The sequence below is a fragment of the Chrysochloris asiatica genome, unplaced genomic scaffold, assembly GCF_000296735.1.
Source record: "Chrysochloris asiatica unplaced genomic scaffold, ChrAsi1.0 scaffold00025, whole genome shotgun sequence".
NCBI classification, from domain to species: domain Eukaryota; kingdom Metazoa; phylum Chordata; class Mammalia; order Afrosoricida; family Chrysochloridae; genus Chrysochloris; species Chrysochloris asiatica.
The window spans coordinates 11,326,633-11,347,783 of record NW_006408543.1 but is presented as its reverse complement, the minus strand read 5'-3'; the positions used below and the strand labels follow the sequence as shown (position 1 = coordinate 11,347,783).

The window sequence follows — 21,151 nt, the reverse complement described above, 5'->3', positions numbered from 1 at the left end:
TTGTCGGGAGGTCTCACCTTGCAGTATAGACCTGTCTATTGTCGGGAGGTCTCACCTTGCAGTATAGACCTGTCTATTGTTTGGCTGGAAGTGGAGCCACAGGGGCGAGCTCAGTGCCAGGGTTGAAGGGGGACTAAGGGCTGTAGTCTCGGGGCTTCCTCCAGTTTCTGTGTTACCTGTAAGCCTGGTCTTTTTGATGTTCGTCTGCTTTGGGAGCTGCATAGAAAAATGGGCTTTAATAAGACTGGCTTGTGTTTACCTGCTGCTGTGTGACTTTGGGGGGGGTCACTCAGCTGTTGAGTCCTCCATGCCTCCTTTGTAAGTTGCCATTCTCGGGGTGCATGGTGATTTGTTAGCCCCAGTAGCTGTGTACTTGATCGGCATTTGCTCAAGTGTCACCCCCTCACAGTAGCCCTCCCCACCCTTGTCATGACCTTGTTGTAGTCCATCAGAGTTCAAGCTCACCAGCTGCTCCCCGGAAACCCACCCTATACAGGGTTGCTATGGGTCGGAACCGACTCGATGGCATTTGACAACAACAACCGCTCGTTTGCTTATTGCTGTCAGGAGTAGCGTTGTCTCGTTCACGGGTGTAGGCCCAGGGTCAAGAGCAAGGCCTGGCCCAGCAGACACTTATCAGGGGGTGGATAGGAGTAATGGGGGCTTCATTGGGCAAATTGGGCTAAATAAGTTCCTGACACATAGTGCTGGTGGTGGGTGCTGCTGCCAAGCCTGACTAAATCGCTGTGCCGAGGTGTTCTGCACTCAGTTGTCTTGGCGATTAACAGCATCACAGTAGTATTTCCTCAGCTGCGCCACCACTCAAACTGCAGGCTTTGACTGACCTACTGTGTTGCACGGAAATGGTTAACTCGATGTATTTATTTTACTAACAGAGACATTAAACCTGACAATGTCCTTTTGGACGTGAATGGTCATATTCGCCTGGCCGACTTTGGATCATGTTTGAAGATGAATGATGATGGAACTGTATGTATTTTTGCTGGAGCTTTTCCATTTGGTTTTGGGCTTTGCTTGCAATAACAAGGGGCTTAAAGTTTCAATTTGCAGAACAATTAACAAATCATGTTTATTAACATGAACAAAAAAGGTGAATAATCCATTTACTAGACAGCTGACATTTCCTATTAAGGGATATGATATTTGATATTTAAAAACATTTTACTGCCTTGTACACTTAGAAGACCAGTATATGTGTCCCCTGACACACAGGTTTCCAGATCTCCTCAGCCCTGGGCATCCAAGAGCATCCCAGCCCCACAGGGGGAGGTTGCTCAGGTGTCCTTTCTCGCAGTACGCTGTCCAAAAGGACAGGTGGACAGACCCTGACTGTGACTCCGTGGCAGGGGGAGGAGAGGCAGGTGACTTCCTATCAGTGTTTTCTCTCTGGGGGTGTGGCGGGCCTAGAGGCAGGGCCCTGGGCTCTCGGAGTGTGATGGGGGCCTGCTGATGCTCCCACAGTAAAATAAATGCCAGCTTTGGCCCTGATCCTCATCCACAGTCAGGGACCAGTGCTCCCATCTATGATGGCTCCACGGGATTTGTCCGCTTCTCTCCTGTGGCAGCTTGCAGGGGGAGGAGGGAGAATGGACACTCTTCCTTGTTAGGAAGTGTTTTCTTCTCTAAAACCTGCCCTTGTCATAAAGTCTAACACAAAGTCCTTCTCCAGGACAGAGCAGTTCCTTCAGTTCTTAGGAGCATGTTTTCAAGCAGCAGAATTTTAAGACAACTCATAAAACTAGTGTCAGTTCACGGTGCCCTAAAAAAAGCGGCTGCAGCAGTTTGCACTCTCCGCAAAGCCAGCCCCTCTGCTGTTAAAAGTCTTGACCACATGCTGGCGAACTGAGCTGTTTGTGGAGTCCTCAGAAACAGCCCCATAGAACTGCCGTCTTGGCTGTGGGTTGAGATGGAGCTCTGCTACCACCTCCCCACCTGGGGTTTTAAAACCTTTCTCAACTCCACGTCACTGCCTTCCTGTGTGACACCTGACGCGTGTCACAGTTCTCTACCCTGCAGGGGGCTCCTACAGGCCGTCCAGGCTGTGTGGACACTGGGCTGGACCCAGGTATGGGCAGGAGGGGTGCTGCTGAGTCCACGGGAGTGCATCTACAGCTTCTGTGGTCTAGGCTGCTGGCAGGTCCTCTGTAACCACTGTCTCTGGGTCCTGCCTGACCCTCAGTCCTGTGGAATGTGAGCCCTCAGGGCCCTATGCTGTGTCTGTGCCCTGGCACTGCCCACTGATGGGAGCCAACAGTCACGGCTAGAGGCCAAGCTAGGTGCTCCGCTCAGATGTCTTCAGGGTCCCGGGGTCTTCTACCACGAGAACCAGATGCACATCTGCACCCTGACCCCCACCTCTGAGGTGGAGATGGTCCTGTCACAAGGCCCTGCTCTGGCTTTCCCGGTGAGGCTCCAGAGCCTCCCCACACGGCTTTCTGTAGCACGGCTGTTCCTCTGCCAGCTGCTAGGGACCGTGGCAGCGAGCTTGGGGATGTTGCCTCCTCTAGCTCTCCTGTACTTGCCACAGCTGCCAGGCTAAGACAGCTCCCTATAGTGCAGGGAAGGCCTGAGCAGCCAGCTGTGCCTGGCCCTGCTTCCAGATGTTCCACTTCTGGAGGCGGAGGGTGGGCCTTGGGCTCCTGGAAGCCTGCTAAAAGGGCAGCATCTCTGGCCACTCACAACCAGCATCTTAGCAAGAATCCAGCAAGCTGAACGTCGAGGGCAGGTTGGCTTGGACGCTTCTAGTCCCCACACAGTATGTGGTCGATGTCTGGGCAAGGCTGCTTGCTCTTACAGTGGTGAGAGCTTTTTCCTGGGAAAGTGGGGGATGGGGGAGAGCCCTCGTGTTCAGGAAACGTGAGCATCCAGTTCTGCAAAGTGTGTACTTGTGTTGAAGTTGGAATTATGAAGATTTTTAAGTGCTGATTGCCCGCTATTGTTATTTGTGACTGTTACATTTTCTGTTGCCCTGCTTTAGAGAAGGGAATTAAGCAGGGATGAGGGTCTCCCTCACGCCAGCTTTCTCCCCAGGTCCAGTCCTCTGTGGCCGTGGGCACGCCTGACTACATCTCCCCAGAGATCCTGCAGGCAATGGAGGACGGCATGGGCAAGTATGGCCCCGAGTGCGACTGGTGGTCCCTGGGGGTCTGCATGTATGAGATGCTCTATGGAGAGACACCCTTTTACGCCGAGTCCTTGGTGGAGACCTACGGAAAGATCATGAACCACGAAGTAAGGCCTGTGTTTTCCCTGTTCTGTTTTTCCCAGTGCCAGGACACCTGTCTGGGATGGAGGGCGGCAAGCATGGCGGGTGGCAGTCGGGATGGGGAGTTCAGCGATTCGGGTGAGGTTCCAGGGCAGAATTCCTGCCGACTGCTGACGTGGTGGATGTAATACGAGAGAAAGGTGGTTCCTGAGTCCTGGTTTGGGCATCTGCTGGGGACTTGGGTGGTGGCTGGGCAGACGGGAGGAGCCAGGTGAGTGCAGGCTTGGACTCTCGACTGCTTTCCTTGAAGTTACTGTCCCAGCTGACCACTGGCTCAGCAGAGCAGGGTCCTGGCTTTCCCTCTCCCACCTGTTTGTTCTTCACTTCAATGTTGCCTTTAGAAAGTAACATTTACATTCTATAAAAAGCCAGTCAGTCAGAAGGACACATGCAAGTAGATGGAAGTCACCCTGCCCACTTCTTGGTGTCAGCGTTATTCAGATAATAATTCGGAGCTTGATGCTCAGAGCAGGCGCTCCCAGGGCACCTGCCCGCCTGGCCTGCTCTGAGCAGTTTCTGTGCAGCATCTCATTTCATCTCCATACGGGCCCCTGCGGTCAGTGCTGCTGGCCTCCCATGAGGCCTGGAGATGGAGGAGCTGGGTGTCTGCCTGCGCGTGCACGAATGACTTCGTGCTACCTAGACGAGTTGCCATTGAGTCAGCTCTGACTCCTGGTTCCCCTGTGTGCATCAGAGTAGCACTCTATTCCACTGAGTTTCCAGTGGCTGGTTTTTCAAAAGTAGATCAGCAGACCTGTCTTCTGAGGGGCTTTTGGATGGACTGTAACCTCTACTCCAGCCTTTCCAGTAGCTGAGTGCGTTCACCGTTTACACAACTCAGAGGCTCCACATGTCATCCAAGCAGGATCTCTTGGTCAAAATACTTTTGACGTTTTTCCATGTCAACACCCCAAGATGTTCTGTCTCCGTACACTCACCTGTGGGTACACAAACCCCAGGTAATTTGCATTTCCCTCAGTTAATATAGAGTGCTGTCAACATGTTATGTGTTAGGTAGACTTGGCCTTGATGTTATAGAAGTAAACTCTGCCAGAACTCTGCTCTCAGCAGTCTCCCTGTCCTCAGGATGGTGACTGTTTTACTGTAATTGAGATGTAATAACACACTGCCCTGAACAAACCCATTTTCTTGTTTGATTTCCTAGATTTAAATTTATTAGCTCTGGCTTACATTTGTTGTTGTTGAGTGCCATTGTCAACTCTGGCTCATAGCGACCTTGTATAGGATTTCCAAGGAGTGGCTGGTGAGTTTGAACCATTGACCTTATGGTTCAAACTGACCTTGTGGTCCCGTGCTTACCCACACCAGGACCCCATGGCTTACATGAAATGAAGAAAAAGACTGGAGCAGTAGTGAACCTTGTAAAATCAGGAACCTGTGTAAGGGGGTGGAAACCTCTCAGAGAATGGAAACGCCGATGTTTTCCACATACAGTGATAGGACCGCATCGGCAAAGGCAGAAAGTTTGTAGTATCTGGAGAAACAAGGCGGTCCTATCGAGTTCTGTCATTTGACAGGTTTTACTCTGCTATTTCTACTGTATTTTCTAGAACATCCATCTGAGAGTTTTCTGAGACTAAGTATGTCTCACTTTTTCACTGTGTCCTGTCCCCAGGAGCGATTCCAGTTCCCATCCCACGTCACAGATGTATCCGAAGAAGCCAAAGACCTCATTCAGAGGCTCATCTGCAGCCGAGACCGCCGGTTGGGGCAGAACGGGATTGAGGATTTCAAAAAGCACGCGTTCTTCGAAGGACTAAATTGGGAGAACATACGAAACCTAGAAGCTCCTTACATTCCTGATGTCAGCAGCCCTTCCGACACGTCCAACTTTGACGTGGATGACGACATGCTGAGGAACACCGTGAGTGTAAAAGCCACGTGACTCAGCGTCACTTCACCGTGGGGCCAAGTAACGCAGGGAGTGTTGAAGGTGTGGCTTATCAGAACCAGAGGCTTAGAGCTGTACTCATGTTTTTGTAAAAGCTTGGCGGCTCTCTACGGGCAGTGTGCCCACTATTCCAATCCTCACATGGTTCTGACTGGCCGTTTAGAAATGGTGGACACTCAGTGTGAGCAGAATTCAGTGGCATGGCTCTTCTTTTTTTTTTCTTAACTTTTTATTGTGAACTGAGTGCGGGTTTACAGACAATATCATCAGTTTTACATTCAACAAATCAGACACTTTGTTTCATCTCAGTGATTGCAATCCCCTGCATGTAACAACATTCATCCCACTTCCTTCCTGTGGTTCCTGTTTCCATTCCACCCACTTTCCTATTCCTTCTTAGTTTTGTCCTTAGGTGACTGTTGTCCTTTTTACTTTGAATGCTTGACTATTCCATGATGAGCATCCCTTACTGTTGTTGTTCAGCCCCTGTATACCTATCTACTGCTTGACTGAAAATTGCGCCACAAAGGTGAGTTCCTTTCCAGATCTAAAGAGTGGTCAAGGTTCATAGTCTCAGGTTCCTACAGTCTCTTTCTGACTAGTATGCCTAGTCTCTCTTTTTTATATAATTTGAAGTTTTATTCCACATTTTTCCCCACTGTATCTGGGACTTTCTAATGTGATCTCTTTCATAGCATTTGGTAGTAGTACCCAGGCATCATCTAGCTCTTTCGTTTTTGAACTCATCCGAAATGCTGTCGCTTCCCTTTTCATGGCTCTCTCTACTTAGACTAGAGTGCCACCCCACTCTGTCATGGACCCAGCTTCCTCTGGGTCTGTCTGTTAGCCACGTGGGAGAGCATATGCTAACTCTGTCTCCCGTCTGGTGTTCCCAGTGCCTGGCTTTGTGTTTCGGTTCACACTGGGAGTTCACAAGCCATAGATTGAGTCTCTCCAGTGACATTTGAGATCTTGGTTTTTCCAAATTGGTTTGGCTGAGAAGCATACCTGTTGCTGTGCTCTGACCTAACACTGGCTTCAACACTGCACTTGGCACTCTAGGCCCCGGAAATTTTGGCTCACATGTTGTAAAATGATTTGGTTCTCACCAGACCCAACTTTTTAGTATAAATATGTGGGCTGGTTTAGGTAGAGGTTTAACCAAGTGAAGGGAAATGTTTCTGATTTGCTCCTGAAAATCTCTCTCACTTGCGGATGTGTTGTCCTTTACAACCTCTTGAGGTGAATGAACTTGAGAAACCCGTGGGTGTGGAAGAGCCTCAGAGCAGAAGAGCTGCTTAAGGAGAAATACCAAGTGCCCCTTACAGCTCATTGAACAGGGTGTATGTTTATGCTTCGAACTTGATTTGATGGCTCCACCTTTGGTAGCATAGTGGTTACGAATCGGGCTGCGAACCTTAAGGTCAGCGGTTCGAAACTACCAGCCGCTCCGCGGGAGAAAGATGAGGCTTTCTACTCCCGTAAAGATTTACACCCTCGGAAACCCTGTACAGGGTTGCTATGGGTCGGAACCGACTCGACGGCACTTAACAACAACCTTTAGCCAAGGCCACCTGAAGAAAAGGCCCAGAAAGTGTTAGGTGGGAAGGACTTCCATGTGCAGGTGCCCCAGGTAGAGTGAACAAAGAAGGATCCTCGAACTGGAAAGTAGAGCTGTGCTGTCTCAAGCCAGGAAGCTGAGCAGTCCCCGCCCTCTGCCCACGTTTGCCCAGGCGACTTCACCCTGGTCCCTTGTGTTCATCTCTGCGTGGGATCACGAATCTGGGTGGAGTTTGGGTTTATCCTCAGACTCAGTGCACTCACCCTTGTGAGCTACAGTGTACCTTCGGTGACAGAACCAGGAATGAGAAGTCAGAGTCTGCCAGAGCTGACCTCACAGGCACACGATACCCTGGAATCAGTGTTCTAGAAAGCCACGTGGTTGTCACCTTTACTGTATCATCCATTTATGTGACCGTGGGACTCACTTGTGTTCTTGTGCAGGAAATATTACCTCCTGGCTCTCACACCGGCTTTTCTGGATTACACCTGCCATTTATCGGGTTCACATTCACAACAGAAAGGTAAAGCTTGATTTATTGCTCCCCCTGGGTTGCTCATGTTGGGGAACAGAGGGGCGAGGGGTGGTGTTCAAGGGAGTCCGTGTTGGTTTTGCCCTTTCTTTGATTTTTTAAACTTTTTATTGTCATTTGGGGGAAAGTCTACAGAGACAATTGGTTTTCACGCACTTTGTGTTGGCTGACGCTGACTGTAACCCCCACAGTATAACAGCGCTCTTCCCACTGCTTCCTGTGTTCCTCTTTCCCACCTTTCCTGCCTTCGGAGCCATCTCCCTGGTTTTGCCCTTTAAAATGACACACCTGGTCTTGCGTGAATCACTTTCATCAGGGGTCGGCTTTCTCTGCACACAGGCTGTGTGGCCACTTAAGGACTGTCCTGTGCTGTTAATTCCTTCTGATTCCTTCCTCCTCTTTGAGAATCTTTGAAAAAGCAACCACTGTCAACTCACCATCTGTACCAATGCCCCCCGCTTTGTAGTTGGCCTGTCCTGATGACTCACAGGCATCAGCGGTGGCCAGATAATTCTGGAGGAACGTCAGTGGTTTAGCCATTGGTCCCTGGCTCCCAGTCACGCTGCTCAGAGCACTGTGCTTCCATGTGTTCGAACTTTGCCTCCGCTCGGTAGGTCCCATTGGTGGCCCTGAAGTGTAGTCCATGGTAGGTGACTTGTCCGTTGGCTGTGACCATAATGGGCCTCCGAACATGCTATGCTTCCTGGGTGGGGCACGTTGGCCCCAGAGGAGAAGATTTAGGAAGAAAGCCAGGTGAACTCAAACAACAAACAGTGTGTGTAACAGAAGCCACAGCTTGTGACTCACATGCCTTCTCGACACTGGTCCCTGGTCAAGGAGCTGCCTTCAGGAGAGGGGTCATTTCTGCCTGAGCTTGTGTGACATGGCAGGGCTGAGCAGCACATGAGGTACCATGCCCGGGAAACTCACTAGGATGATGGCCCTGGACCTTCCTGCTGCCCCTGCTCATAGGGGTGTTCCTCAGACACCCCAGGGTTCCCTCCCCATAGTGCAGGAGTGATGGTGCTCAGCACCTTTAGTGGATTCCTCCTGAACTCACCGTCACATGAAAAGCCAGGCAGGGCTCCCCCTCGTGCGACACGCCACCACAGAGCAGCTGAGCGAGATGACTGTGCTCCGAGGTCAGCCAGGCTCCGTGCTGCCAGAGCCTCAGCATGTAGAAAAGGGGCTGCCACAGGTCACCCAGGCTTCCGGAAGTGCTGCTTCTCCCGTCCCTCAGGGAGCCTAGGGGATGCTCGAGAAGTGAGTCCCCCTCCTTTGCAGCTCTCCAGAAGCCCTCTGCAGTCCAGTCCCCTGTTGACCCCCAAGTCATCTGCAGAAAGGAAGCGCTTTTCTAACGGCGGTTCCATCAGCAGTGTCGTCTCCACACAGTAGTTCCTGTGTGCCAGCTTAAAGTCTAGCTTAGACCCCGGAGGGTTACTCCCGTGAGCTCCCTGTGTGCTGGCGGGTGAGCCGCGAACCTGTTGCCCTGTCTTGCAGCTCCTTCTCGGACCGAGGCTCTTTGAAAAGCATGATGCAGTCCAGTACCCTGACCAAAGACGAGGACGTGCAGCGGGGCCTGGAGAGCAGCCTGCAGATCGAGGCCTACGAGAGGAGGATCCGCAGGCTGGAGCAGGAGAAGTTGGAGCTGAGCAGGAAGCTGCAAGGTATGTGGGCCGGCCCCCAAGGGCACACGGGCACCACAGCCCAGTTCTGCTCACGGTCACGCTCACGCTCGTGTTCCCCCCTTTTCCCCAGAGTCCACACAGACTGTCCAGTCCCTTCACAGTTCAGCTCGAGCCCTGGGGAACTCCAACCGAGACAAAGAGATCAAGAAGCTCAATGAAGAAATTGAACGTCTGAAGAACAAAATAGCAGGTGAGCCTTTCCGAATCTAGTAACCGCTTCATTCTGTTCTCAGGCATTAATCTGTTCAGAGGAAACCGAGCATTCTCTTTATAAACTGGACAAAAGAGGGCTCAGCAAGTGTTGGTTTCTTGTCTGCATGATGCAGATCATTGTCTCTAATTGAATTTATAGTACTCGGCTAGTATTTTATCCCCGAAGCTCGAGCGACATCCTTGGTGTCCTCTGGGATCCGTGGCTGTACTCTTTCTCTGAACAGTGCCCGCTTTGCATGATTTTAATCGCTGTGTCTTTTGTGACTCCATACTCTTCGGAGCTCCCTAAAGACTCCCAACCCTGAAAGCCTGATAGTTCGAGTCAGAAAAGGGCCTTTGACTGACTCACTGCCTCCGTGGAGCCTTGATGGGTTCGTCGAGGGGCCAGCCCCACACAACAGGCCGGGGAACAGAGCGGGAGGGCAGCCAGGTCCCCACCTGGGCAGCGATTTCTGCAGCAGAAGTCAAGGCGCCACAACAGGTCAGCTGCCCCTGCATTTAAAGGGACTTAGTGTGTTGTTGACTTTGTCCAGATTCCAGTAGGCTGGAGCGGCAGCGTGAGGATGCTGTGGTCCTCCGCCAGGAGCATGAGGACTCAGCACAGCGGCTGAGGGGGCTGGAGAAGCAGTACCGCGTGGCACGTCAGGAGAAGGAGGACTTCCACAAGGTAGGCAGGAGGAAGGCGGGGACTGCCAGCTCACGTCCATAGCAAAGCCAAAAGTCCTCCTGGGTGCTGGGTTACTGATACAAGCTAGGCCCCAAATTCCCCGCCTGGCCTGCCACCGGCGCTCACTGTGCATGTTCACTTGACCTCCATCCCAGGAGGTCAGAGGACACGGAGGGGTCTCACACCCGTCCACCATTGCTCTGCTCCCCGTCCTGCAGAATAGCATCAGACACAGTTAACACTGGCGTGGCCCCATAACTGCTGTATAAACTTGATGTACAGCCAGTATGTGAACTGTTTGTTTAAACATTTATTAATACCACACTTAAGGTCATGTTTTCTGAAGACATTAATTTATACACTTAACTAGTTGATCCCATGGCTTGTGATTTGTTCCCTAAAATGTACAAGGTGTCAAAACCAAATTATCTTTTAAGCTTATCACCAGCAGTAATGCACCGAGGGGCCCAGGGTGGGAACCAGTGGGGTCCCCTGATCTGATGGAGTCACCCAACAGGTCACTTGGTGGAGGTGAGCCCCTGTCCTCCCCAGGGGACCTGAAGTAAGTGGACAGCCAGTGCATTGGCCAGATGAGCTGCAGGGAGGCCAAAGTGTACTGACCTTGGCAAGGCCGAGTTTTGGTTCCACTTTAAGGACCAGCTCGCATTCGTACCTTAAGCCCTGGTTAAGAACCAGCCATCCAGCGATTCCTTTGACACGTTTTTACTCTCTGATATCAATCTGAAGCATTCGTGTCATGTGTCCTCCGATTTTACTTGAGTCTCTCAGTCACTAGACTGCGTGCCCAGGTTCCTGGCTCATCTCCTTGGTGATTGTATAGTGACGCAGGGAGAGGCTCGGGTTGTGTAACCAGCTGCTCCCACATGCCACATGAGTGGTGCTCAGCACCTGGACTCAGGTGTGGCTTATGGAGGCATTTACAGCCGAGGTGAATGCTTGACTCTGGCCATGATCTGAATCAGCAGTGCAGACCACGTCTGTGTTGAGCAGATGTCAAATGTGTACAATTCTTTTGATTCAGCAACTCGTGGAAGCCTCCGAGCGTCTCAAGACCCAGGCCAAGGAGCTCAAAGATGCCCACCAGCAGCGGAAGCTGGCACTGCAGGAGTTCTCCGAGCTCAACGAGCGCATGGCTGAGCTCCGCTCCCAGAAACAGAAGGTTTCCCGGCAGCTGCGAGACAAGGAGGAGGAGGTGGAGGTGGCCATGCAGAAAATCGACTCGCTGCGGCAGGACATGCGCAGATCCGAGAAGTCCCGGAAGGAGGTAGTTTCCCCAGGGAAGCAGGGCCTTGCACAAACCACTTTAAGGTGATGTTAGATTTATGTGCCACCAGGTTGGTCTACCAGATGTCGATTCCGTAGTGGGCAGGCTGCTGTCAGCTTTGAAGTTAATAAGAGGTTCCTACAGTGCAGTTGCTTGCAGTTGCTTTTCAGGGTCGGTGCAGGTTGTCATAAAGAGCTAATAGGACGGGCCTGCGCTGTGCTGTGCTGGGCACTCACCTGCCCATCATGAAGGATGATGGACATAGACTTAGCTCAGGTCCCCGGGGCCGGCAGCTGCGGATCTTCCTGGTCTCGGGACACCTTGAGGCTCTCAGACATTATGAAGCCCTCAAGCTCTTGTTTACGTCAATTATACTTAACAATGTTCCACGTTAGGAATGAAAACTGGCTCTTTTTAATACTTGCTTTTTCGCTCCATGACATGTTTTAAATTTAAATATTATTTTTTATGAAAATAACTATTTTGCAAAACATTTAGTGGGAACATTTTTACGGTTTCCTTTTTCCTTTGTGAGCGTGGCACTGTTGGGTTACTTGTTTGGGCTGAAGCCTATAAGGAAAGCCATCTAGGACCTAACAGAGCCCCTGGGGATGCTGGGGGTCCCACAGGCTCTCAGACCCCACTCAGAACTGCTGTCCTGATGTTTTGAATATGCTACCCATGAAGGGTGACTTATTTAAGCCACACAGTGTCTGTCCAAAACCCTACTGACATCGACCTGGATAATAGAACTAATTGGGAGACCTGGACACACACCTTCGTTCCTTTTCTGTTCAGGTCTTTCTGTCAGGTAACCTCAAGAAGCCTGCTTGTTTTCTTCGACATTTTGTTTTGCAACCCAGATAAATTTGGAGAAATAACAGCCTACGATTCAAGTTGGTGAAGCTCTTTATTAAGAATTAGTGTTCTAATTGTAGATGGAATAACACTATAATCCCAGATTATCCATTTAAATTTTATTTTAAGCTTGTTTTATTACTAATCAACCATCCTGGTTATGCCCTTGAAGTGTATTTCTCAATGTGATGAATTTGATGAAGGCTGAAGAAATGCAAAGTTCTCCAGATTTTGCTCACTGGGGAGGGGGCCTTTTGGGTAGAGATGGAGCTGTTCTGTGTTAATCCATTCCTGGGTCTCCTCTTCATAGCTGGAAGGTCAGCTTGAGGATGCTGTTGCCGAGGCTTCAAAGGAACGCAAACTCCGTGAACATAGCGAAAACTTCTCCAAGCAAGTGGAAAGTGAGCTCGAGGCCCTCAAGGTAGTATTGGCTTGGCTCTTCCTTCTAAACAGACAGAGAAAATCAGTGTGTTTCCTTACAGACTTTTAATGGTGCCAGTGATCCAGAGTATATAGCATACGTCTCAGACTGTGTTTTATATGAGGGATTCTTCTGAACAAGATACAGGAAGTGGTAGAATAGATTCACATTTCACTTTCCAGCTAAGTGTTGTTGTTGTTGAGTTGATGCTGACTCATAGCGACCCTCTGGGACAGGGCAGAACTGCCGTATAAGGTTTCCTGGCTGGATTCTCCAGGGGAAAAGAGTTGCTGATGGATTTGAACGTCTATCCTTCCAGTTAGCAGTGGTAGAAATGAACCCTGATATTGCACAGAAAGACACTCGCTGAGACTAAATTACCTCAGCATGGGAAAAGTTTCTGCAGAATGGTGCGTGCACATAGCTGTATAGGAAGAGTCCAGCGTGCACACCGAGTGGGCAGTCCACTTGGGTTTTATCCCTGACGCAAGTCTTTAAGGTTGTATCTCACCCCATTGGCTAGGGCTTCAGCCGCACAGTTTTTTTTCCTTACCCAATAGGCGCACATTCTTTTACTCACTTCAGGAAGTAGCAGAAAGTCAAAGAAAGGTCACCCGAATACAATAAACAGGATTTCTAGTCATTTTGAAGGAAAGACACTCATTCCTATAGCGGTCAAGCATGTCTTCAAAGGACTCCTTATTTAGAGCAAGCATTGGTTTATATTCTTATCTAAAAGCTTCTGGTGGTTTATGTTAAACCCCAAGGAAGAGATTGATGAATTCAGCACTGGGTCCAGTTTGGGAAAGGCTCCGGAGAGCCCATGCGCTACTACCGCGAGTGGAGCCAAGACAGGCTGGCCGCCTGGGCCAAGCCAAAGGGTCCATAGGGCGGCGTGAGAGGACGAGAGTCCGGAGGTCTGCAGGCCGCACAGTGCAGCCTCAGCTTAGTGGGGGCTCCCTTTCCTGAGGTGAGTGTGTCCTTCTGTGGAAGATACCTCCCAATGAGCTGGATCGGCACAGTGGCAGCAGCAGTGAGCTCAATTGTAACAGTGATAACAAGGATGGCGCAGAACCAGTGTTTGTTGTGCAGAAGATCGCTATGAGTCGGAACCGACTCAGCTGCACCCAACAACAACAACATGTGGAAGATGGTGATTGTGAGGTTTCCCTTCCCCTCACAGTCCGCATCCCCAGGGTCTGTGTCTCCCCGTCATCTTCACAGCCATCCCACAAGCCTTTCCCTCTGCAGGCCTTGTGACGGGCCCTCACGGTGGCTGAGTGAGCCCTTCCTGAGCTCTTCTGTTCTCCAAGCAGACTCACTGTGGCCCCCACACCCCTCCTCCTAGGGCTCTGCCCTGCTGTCTCTTCTTGTTGAACATCTCCCAGTTCACATCACCCATGAAGACGCCTCCCCTACCACCTCTTACGTCATCCTGGCTCTCAGGACAACAGAGTGCCCGGTACCCTGTCAGCCTCACAAACTTCTGTTACAGGAATTCATGCATGGGAAGGGGCCTTGCGGATAGACCATAGGGGCAGCATAGACAGGGCTCTGGAGGCCAGGTGGGCACTGTCCCCCCAAACCTGCCCAGCAGCGGTGGTGAAGATCATGTTCCCACAAGGTAATGTAGTCCCTCGGCTCAGTGCCTGACTGCTGAGGATACCCAGTGGCAGAGCTGTTGAGTGTGAAGGTCAGGAAGTGGCATTTGCACAGTGCTGAACGTGTGCAGTGCATGGCGTCATGCCATTCACAAGAGGGCACAGGACTGACCATTGTGGTGACCTTTGTCTGCAGATGAAGCAAGGAGGACGGGGCCCCAGTGCTGCCTCAGAGCATCAACAAGAGATTTCCAAGATCAAGTCAGAGCTAGAGAAGAAAGTCTTGTTTTATGAGGAGGAGTTGGTCAGACGCGAAGCCTCCCACGTACTAGAAGTGAAGAATGTGAGGAAGGAGGTCCACGACTCGGAGAGTCACCAGCTGGCCCTGCAAAAGGAGGTCTTGGTGCTCAGGGACAAGCTGGACAAGGCCAAGCGGGAGCGGTGAGTCCGCAGTGCGCCCCCAGAAACACCACCCACGCCCACTCGGGGATACCAGAACAATACTGACTCCCTGTCTCCCCCTTACCTCCATAGGCATAATGAAATGGAGGAGGCCGTGGGCACGGTAAAAGATAAATATGAACGAGAAAGGGCCATGCTGTTCGAAGAGAGCAAGAAATTAACTGCCGAAAATGAAAGGGTAATGACAATATCTGAGTTCTCATTTTGTGTGGAAGTTATAATTTTTTCATTCTTGGAAGTTTGGTACGTATTTTAAAGATTGTAATTTTTTTTTTTAATGAAGGCACAGTCTGTTTGGCTACCTGAACTGACTAGCTCTTTGACTTTTAGGTTCCGATTTAAATTGTAATGTGGCCTAAGTGGTGATGGTGGTGTTGAGTGCCATTGAGTCGATTCCAACTCATAGCGACCCTGTATAGGGTTTCCAAGGAGAAGCTGGTGAGATTGAACTGCTAACCTTGCAGTTCAAACAGCTTTGCAGTCTGGCGCATTAACCCACAGCACCACACCAGGAGAGCCCATCAAAAAGTCCATGTTAGAAGCTTCTGTTGGCAAACTCATAAAGATTCAATCTCAGAAGAACATGTACTTTTAATAATAGAAGGACATACACTTTTAATAACTTGCTAGCAACATACTCAAAGGCTGCCAAGTCAGTGGCTTATGTTGCAAAATGGTCTCGTTTCAGCTCTGTTCCTTTGTGGACAAACTCACAACTCAGAATCGACAACTAGAGGATGAGCTTCAGGACCTGGCGGCCAAGAAGGAATCCGTGGCCCACTGGGAAGCCCAGATCGCAGAAATCATTCAGTGGTGGGTGCTTGCGCTGTGGGCCTGTCTTCAATCCGCACACTGGTCCTTGAAGGGGCTTGGGACCGTGCCCCTGGTATCTAATGTCTGGTCAGCAGTTTGTCCCATGACCATCACATTGGGGAAGCCATCCTGCCATCTTACCAACAGGCTTGGTCCAGGCTGTGAAAGAAAGGCAGGGAAACCAAATGACCGATTGGGGGCTGGCCCTTGGTGGCTAGCGGCGTTAGTTCAGTGCCAGGGTTGTTTGGGGACAGTGTGAAGCTGGTGGGACACGTGTCTTACTCAGGAAACGTAACCACCTCTTCCCTTCCAGGGTCAGTGACGAGAAAGATGCCCGGGGCTATCTTCAAGCTCTCGCTTCTAAGATGACAGAAGAGCTGGAAGCCTTAAGGACTTCTAGTCTGGGGTCAAGAACACTGGTAGGTTTTGTCCTAAGCCGTACCTTTTTATTACTACAAAATTCATTCATGGTTTACTGTAAGCAGGAGTGTGACAGTTAAGAACTTTTCAGACAGTCCGGCAACGCGAGGTACTCTTGTGAAGGCTGGGGGCGTGAGTCCCAGTTTGAAGGGCACTGGCATTTGGTCAGTGGCCAGAACATCTTAAGTTCTTGGAGCACTGTTAATTCTCGCAAGTAACTGCCAAGTTCTAAATGATCAGAAGTGTGTTCTGCCCACCAGAAGCTTTATTTCTGCCACCCCGTGATCTATTCTCTGAGTCAATATAGCTTTCTTTTTAAACCCCCAGGGTGTTATAGGCTCCAGTATAACCCTGGCTGGTTGTTAAACCTTTATATTGAAACTGGAGACTATAAAACATTCCTGTCAGATTCTCTAGGTGGGTAGGCATATGGGCAGGTGGGCACCTGTCCCTGCCCAGTGTGTATTCCTGATCCACAGCTCTCAGGCCTGTCCTGCTCACCATCATGAACCTGAGTACAGTTAGCCTTTTACTGTTTTATATGTGTAAGCACTTCTCTGAATAGTTTACAGAACTAAGAATAAAGGAATAGGGAACACAACATTATTAAGAATTTTAGGTCGAGTTTACCCAGGCAAACCTAAGTGTTGGAAGGTGTTTTTACCCATAAAGGCAGTATACATGGTTCTGACCCGGTCCTAGGTGAACCTGGACCACAGCCACTTGTTAGTACTGAGCACATGCCAGACCCATCTCTGGTAATTCCTAGCCTACCACTGCACCTCCTCCTTCTTGACATGGTCATCAAATCATAGTTAAATTTTAAAACATTATCAACTCATGATTTTATTAAGGAAAGAAATCCAGCTGTGTTGTTTGCTTTGCAGATAGAATAATCAGTTGAATACATTTTTTCATTCCTGCATTTTATGTTTCCTTCTGCTGTGGTCAGGTACCATGAAGTCAGTTTTGGCTCACAGTGACCCTATGGACAGTAGCAGGAAACCCTGTCGGTCGTGCACCGTCCTCGCAGTCCCTGCTGTGATTGAGTCCACTGCTGCAGCCGCTTTGTCAGTCCAGCTTGTTGAGGGTCTTCCTCTTCTTTGCTGACTCTCTATTTTACCCGGGACTGGTTCCTCCTGACGCCAGGTCCAAAGTACAAGAGATGAAGTCTTACTTTCCTCACTCCTGGGGAGTATTATGACTATATGCCCTCCAAGAAGACAAATTTGTTCTTCTGGCCCAACAAACCAAACCCATTAAGCAACCTTGCATAGGGTTTCTGAGGCTGTGAATCTTTGCAGGAGCAGAAAGCCTCGTCTTTCTCCCTCAGAGGAGCCTGGTGGGTTTGAACTGCTGACCTTGAAGTTAGTTGTCATGTGTTTACAGCACAATGAGGACTCATCCCTCTGGCAGTTGATGAAATAGTCAGTGTTCTTTGCCAGCACCATGATTCAAAGGCATCAGCTCTGTTTTCAGTCTTCCTTATTCGTTGTCCAGGTTTCACATGCATACGAGGCAGTTGAAAACGCTAGGGCTTGCGTCAAGTGCACTTTAGTCCTCAAAGTAGCATCTCTGCTATCAAACATCCTTTGCAACAGATTTCACCCAGTGAAGGGTATTGTTTGATTTCTTTAATGCTTCCATGGGCATTGATTGTAGATCCAAGTAAAATTAAATTTCTAGCAAACTCTAAACTTTTCTTTGCTTAATGTCAAGTTGCTTACTGGTCCAGTTATGAAGATTTTTGTTTTATGTTGAGATATAGTTCCTATGGAAGGCTGAAGTTTTTGATCTTCATCAGTAAGTGCTATAAGTCCTTTTCACCTTCAGCAAGCAAGGGTGTGTCACCTGCATATTGCGTCAGGGTGTGCGATCCTGCTGCTGCATTGCTCTTCATGTGCTCCAGCTTCTTAGGTTATTTGCTCAGCACACATACTGGATAAATAATGATGAACAGCTACGAACTTGACACACGCCGTCCCTGATTTCACACTACATAGTGTTCCCTTGTTCTATTCAAACAGTTGCCTCTTGGTGTACTTACAGGTTCTACATGAGCACACTTAAGTGTTCTGGAATTCCCATTCAGCTAGCTGTCTTCCACATTTCTTGGCATAGATGTGATGAGTGGGTGAAACATTTCAGTTAGTACTCTCTCAGTTCCTGGAGCCTTGCTTTTCGCTAATGTCTCTAGGGCCACTTGAACTTTTTCCTTCAATGTCATCATTGTTGATCGCATGCTACCTCTTGAAGTGATTGAGTGTCAACCGATTCTTTTTGGTCCAGTGATTTCAGTGCATTCCCTCCATCTTCGCTCTGCTGCTTCCTGCATCGTGCCTTTATTTACCCTTAGAATCCTTCAGTATTGCAGGTGGAAACGTGAACACTCTTTCATGCTTTCCTCTCGAATACTTGAGAAAACCCATCTCGGATATCATGCCCGAGGACCGACCTGCGTTCTCGTTGACACTTGTTCTCACCTGTGTGGAGCGAGCAGCGCACTCGGTCCCGTTGCACCCTCCTCCCGTGTTCTTCTCTTTGCTGTTGGGGGTGGAGAAGGGACAGTTCTGAGTTCTCTGCATTGTGTTAAATGCAAGTTAAACCAAGTCTCCCAAGATGGGTCTCCAGACTGTGTTCAGACCTTCCTGAAAAGCTGACATGAGATGTTGGACCCCTTAGTGAGCAGGTGGGGGTGACGTCATCACGGGGGTTATTTCCTTATTGCATCATCCTTCAGCAGATCCGTCATTTCCCGCCTTCTTACTGTTGCAGGGTTTGATTTTTCTAACCATAGCTCAGGGTGATTGATGAGTAATGGCGTGATGTAATTCCTAGTTTGATGGACTACATGGGAAAATGTTCCAAGATAGGGGAAACCTAAGATGAGTAAGAGCCCTTAATGTATCTTGGATTGATAGAAGTCAGTCAGCTGCTTGGGAACTGTAAGGTAGAATCAGGTTTGTTTTGATTCTTCAAAAAAACATTTGAAAGCCCATTTTTTCTTTTGGAAGACCTCTAAGAAAGACTAAAATGTATGAAATAATCAAAGCTGCTAACTGGGCCCAGAGGGCCTGGATAATACCACAGAGCGGCAGTCCAGTCCTGAGGTGGCTTTCCTGAGCCGTCGTGTCGTGTCGTCCCAGGACCCACTGTGGAAAGTCCGCCGCAGTCAGAAGTTGGACATGTCTGCCCGGCTGGAGCTGCAGTCTGCGCTCGAGGCAGAGATCCGTGCCAAGCAGCTGGTGCAGGAGGAGCTGAGGAGTGTCAAGGATGCCAACCTCTCCTTTGAAAGGTGGGTGCTGTGGGTGCTGTTCTGGCATGGGGGAAACTGGGGTGTGCCATGAAGCCTAGGCCAGTCCAGAGTAGACCCCACGCAGCAGGAGCAGCCGCCTGGGGGACAGCAGATGCCACACATCTGACATCACCTCCAGTTACCAACTTAGAATCTCTCCTGCTTTGCTAAAACTGATATTTAAAATACATATTGAAGAGGGTAATATCAGTTCAAAACTTAATTTCCAACTTAAAATGGTCATAGGAACACAGTTTTAGGTGCAAGCACACATTTAGAACACCTTGTTGAGAGTGCCACCTTTAGGACGAACGTACTTGTGGTGGTGCTTGTGGGAAATGCCCTAAGCGCACTGCCAGCCTGCAGCTCACACCCTCACCCTCTTGTTCCTGAGCCACACGCCTGCCTCTTCTCAGGATATTTAAAGCCATTTGTGTTTCCTTTTAGTAAACTGAAGGACTCTGAAGCCAAAAATAGAGAATTACTAGAAGAAATGGAAATTTTGAAGAAAAAGATGGAAGAAAAATTTAGAGCTGATACAGGTAATCTCCATCATAAACTTCTGAAATGTTTACATATAAGTCTTTTTTAGTGGAGCGAGTCTGTGTTTTCTATTTGATGTGGAACTGTTACAGTTCTAGAAAGTACTGACCGGCTCCAGAGGCAAAATCATGTTGCCGGTCTCATCCTAGTTTCCCCCCGGCCCCCACCCTGCTTTCCACAGTTGTCAGTGCAGACTCATTTGCATTTTTCTTGTGAGCACACGTGAGAATTCTTCCTTGTGGTTCAGGACATCTGTGTTTCAGATTCAGTTGTTTTGGGGTCTTAATTTCTGGGACTTCTTTATTAGCTCCAGGGTGGTGTAGACTGACGTAAGTTGCAGAGATTATCCCTGGTTTGTCCGAGGTCTTTGCACTTTGCTCATGATGCTTCCTGTCCCTTTCAGGCAAAAGTGTTTATGTTTCTGTCAGACAGGTCTGTCATTTCCCCTTCTTGAGTCGTCATCGTTAGGGAACCCCAAGCTACTCAGAAATTTACCGTGTATTCTTCTAAGACTTGCACAATGTCATTTTTTTTAATGTTTAGATTCCTGGCCCATTTGGAATCTTCTCGAATGTACGGTGCGAGGGATGGATCCAGTTTGATCTATTTTCTTATGACCAGTGCTCCAGTCCCACTTGTTCTATGAAATTGCATGGGCACATGGGTCTGTCTCTGCATTTCCTACCCTTTCCCCCTGTGTCTGTGCAAGAGCCACTTGATGCTACCATTGGGGCTTCAGTGCATGTGTTTTCATGTCTAATAAATTAGGTCTGCTGCCCCAACCTTACTTGCCACAGCTTTCTTAAGTGTTCCCCAGACGTCCTAGGGTTTGTTTGCTTGGTTATTCTTCCAAATAAATGTGTGTGTGTGTGTGTGTGTGTGTTAAAATATATGTAGCAGGCCCATGGACTGAGAAAGGCAGCATGTCTGCAGATAGGAGGCTGGCTTGCAAAATGTACCCTTTAGATATTTAAACAAATACATATTTACACTGTGGTGTGTATACACCAAAAACATATATATATATATACATATATATATATATGAGTGCGTATACGTTTTTATGTAATAGGTAAATACTATTGACTAAGGGAACATGGAGGGGAGGGTATATGTGTGTGTATGTATATATACATCTACATATATGTGAGTCCTGGGGTGGCGCTGTAGGTCAATGCGCCAGACTGAAAAGCCATTTGAACTACAAGGTCGGTGGTTCAGGCTCACCAGCTGCTCCTCGGAAACCCTATACAGGGTAGCTGTGGGTTGGAAGCGACTCAACGGCACTTAACAACAACATGTATATGTGTGTGTGTATCAGAGCTCTGGCCCTTGTTCACTATTTAACATGTATAGTTAGTATATGTGTGTGTGTGTATCTCAGAGCTCTGGCCCTTGTTCACTATTTAACGTGTATAGTTAGTATGTGTGTGTGTGTGTGTATCAGAGCTCTGGCTCTTGTTCACTATTTAACATGTATAGTTAGTATGTGTGTGTGTGTGTGTGTGTGTGTGTGTGTGTGTGTGTGTGTATCAGAGCTCTGGCCCTTGTTCACTATTTAACATGTGTAGTTAGTATATGTGTGTGTGTGTGT

At 49.1% G+C, this 21,151-nt stretch overlaps 1 protein-coding gene across 1 annotated transcript in view; it reads left to right on the top strand.

Moving 5' to 3' along the window:
• Window positions 1–21,151, top strand: part of CDC42BPB (CDC42 binding protein kinase beta (DMPK-like)) — a 114,138-nt gene that overhangs the window by 75,517 nt on the left and 17,470 nt on the right. The window contains exons 6-20 of the mRNA XM_006839540.1: window positions 897–990; window positions 3,052–3,252; window positions 4,923–5,171; window positions 7,203–7,282; window positions 8,792–8,958; window positions 9,050–9,169; window positions 9,726–9,859; window positions 10,902–11,144; window positions 12,313–12,423; window positions 14,221–14,465; window positions 14,559–14,664; window positions 15,175–15,299; window positions 15,613–15,718; window positions 18,866–19,014; window positions 19,462–19,556. Of these exons, the coding sequence (XP_006839603.1) occupies window positions 897–990; window positions 3,052–3,252; window positions 4,923–5,171; window positions 7,203–7,282; window positions 8,792–8,958; window positions 9,050–9,169; window positions 9,726–9,859; window positions 10,902–11,144; window positions 12,313–12,423; window positions 14,221–14,465; window positions 14,559–14,664; window positions 15,175–15,299; window positions 15,613–15,718; window positions 18,866–19,014; window positions 19,462–19,556 (2,225 nt within the window). The remainder of the gene's footprint in view (window positions 1–896; window positions 991–3,051; window positions 3,253–4,922; window positions 5,172–7,202; window positions 7,283–8,791; window positions 8,959–9,049; window positions 9,170–9,725; window positions 9,860–10,901; window positions 11,145–12,312; window positions 12,424–14,220; window positions 14,466–14,558; window positions 14,665–15,174; window positions 15,300–15,612; window positions 15,719–18,865; window positions 19,015–19,461; window positions 19,557–21,151) is intronic.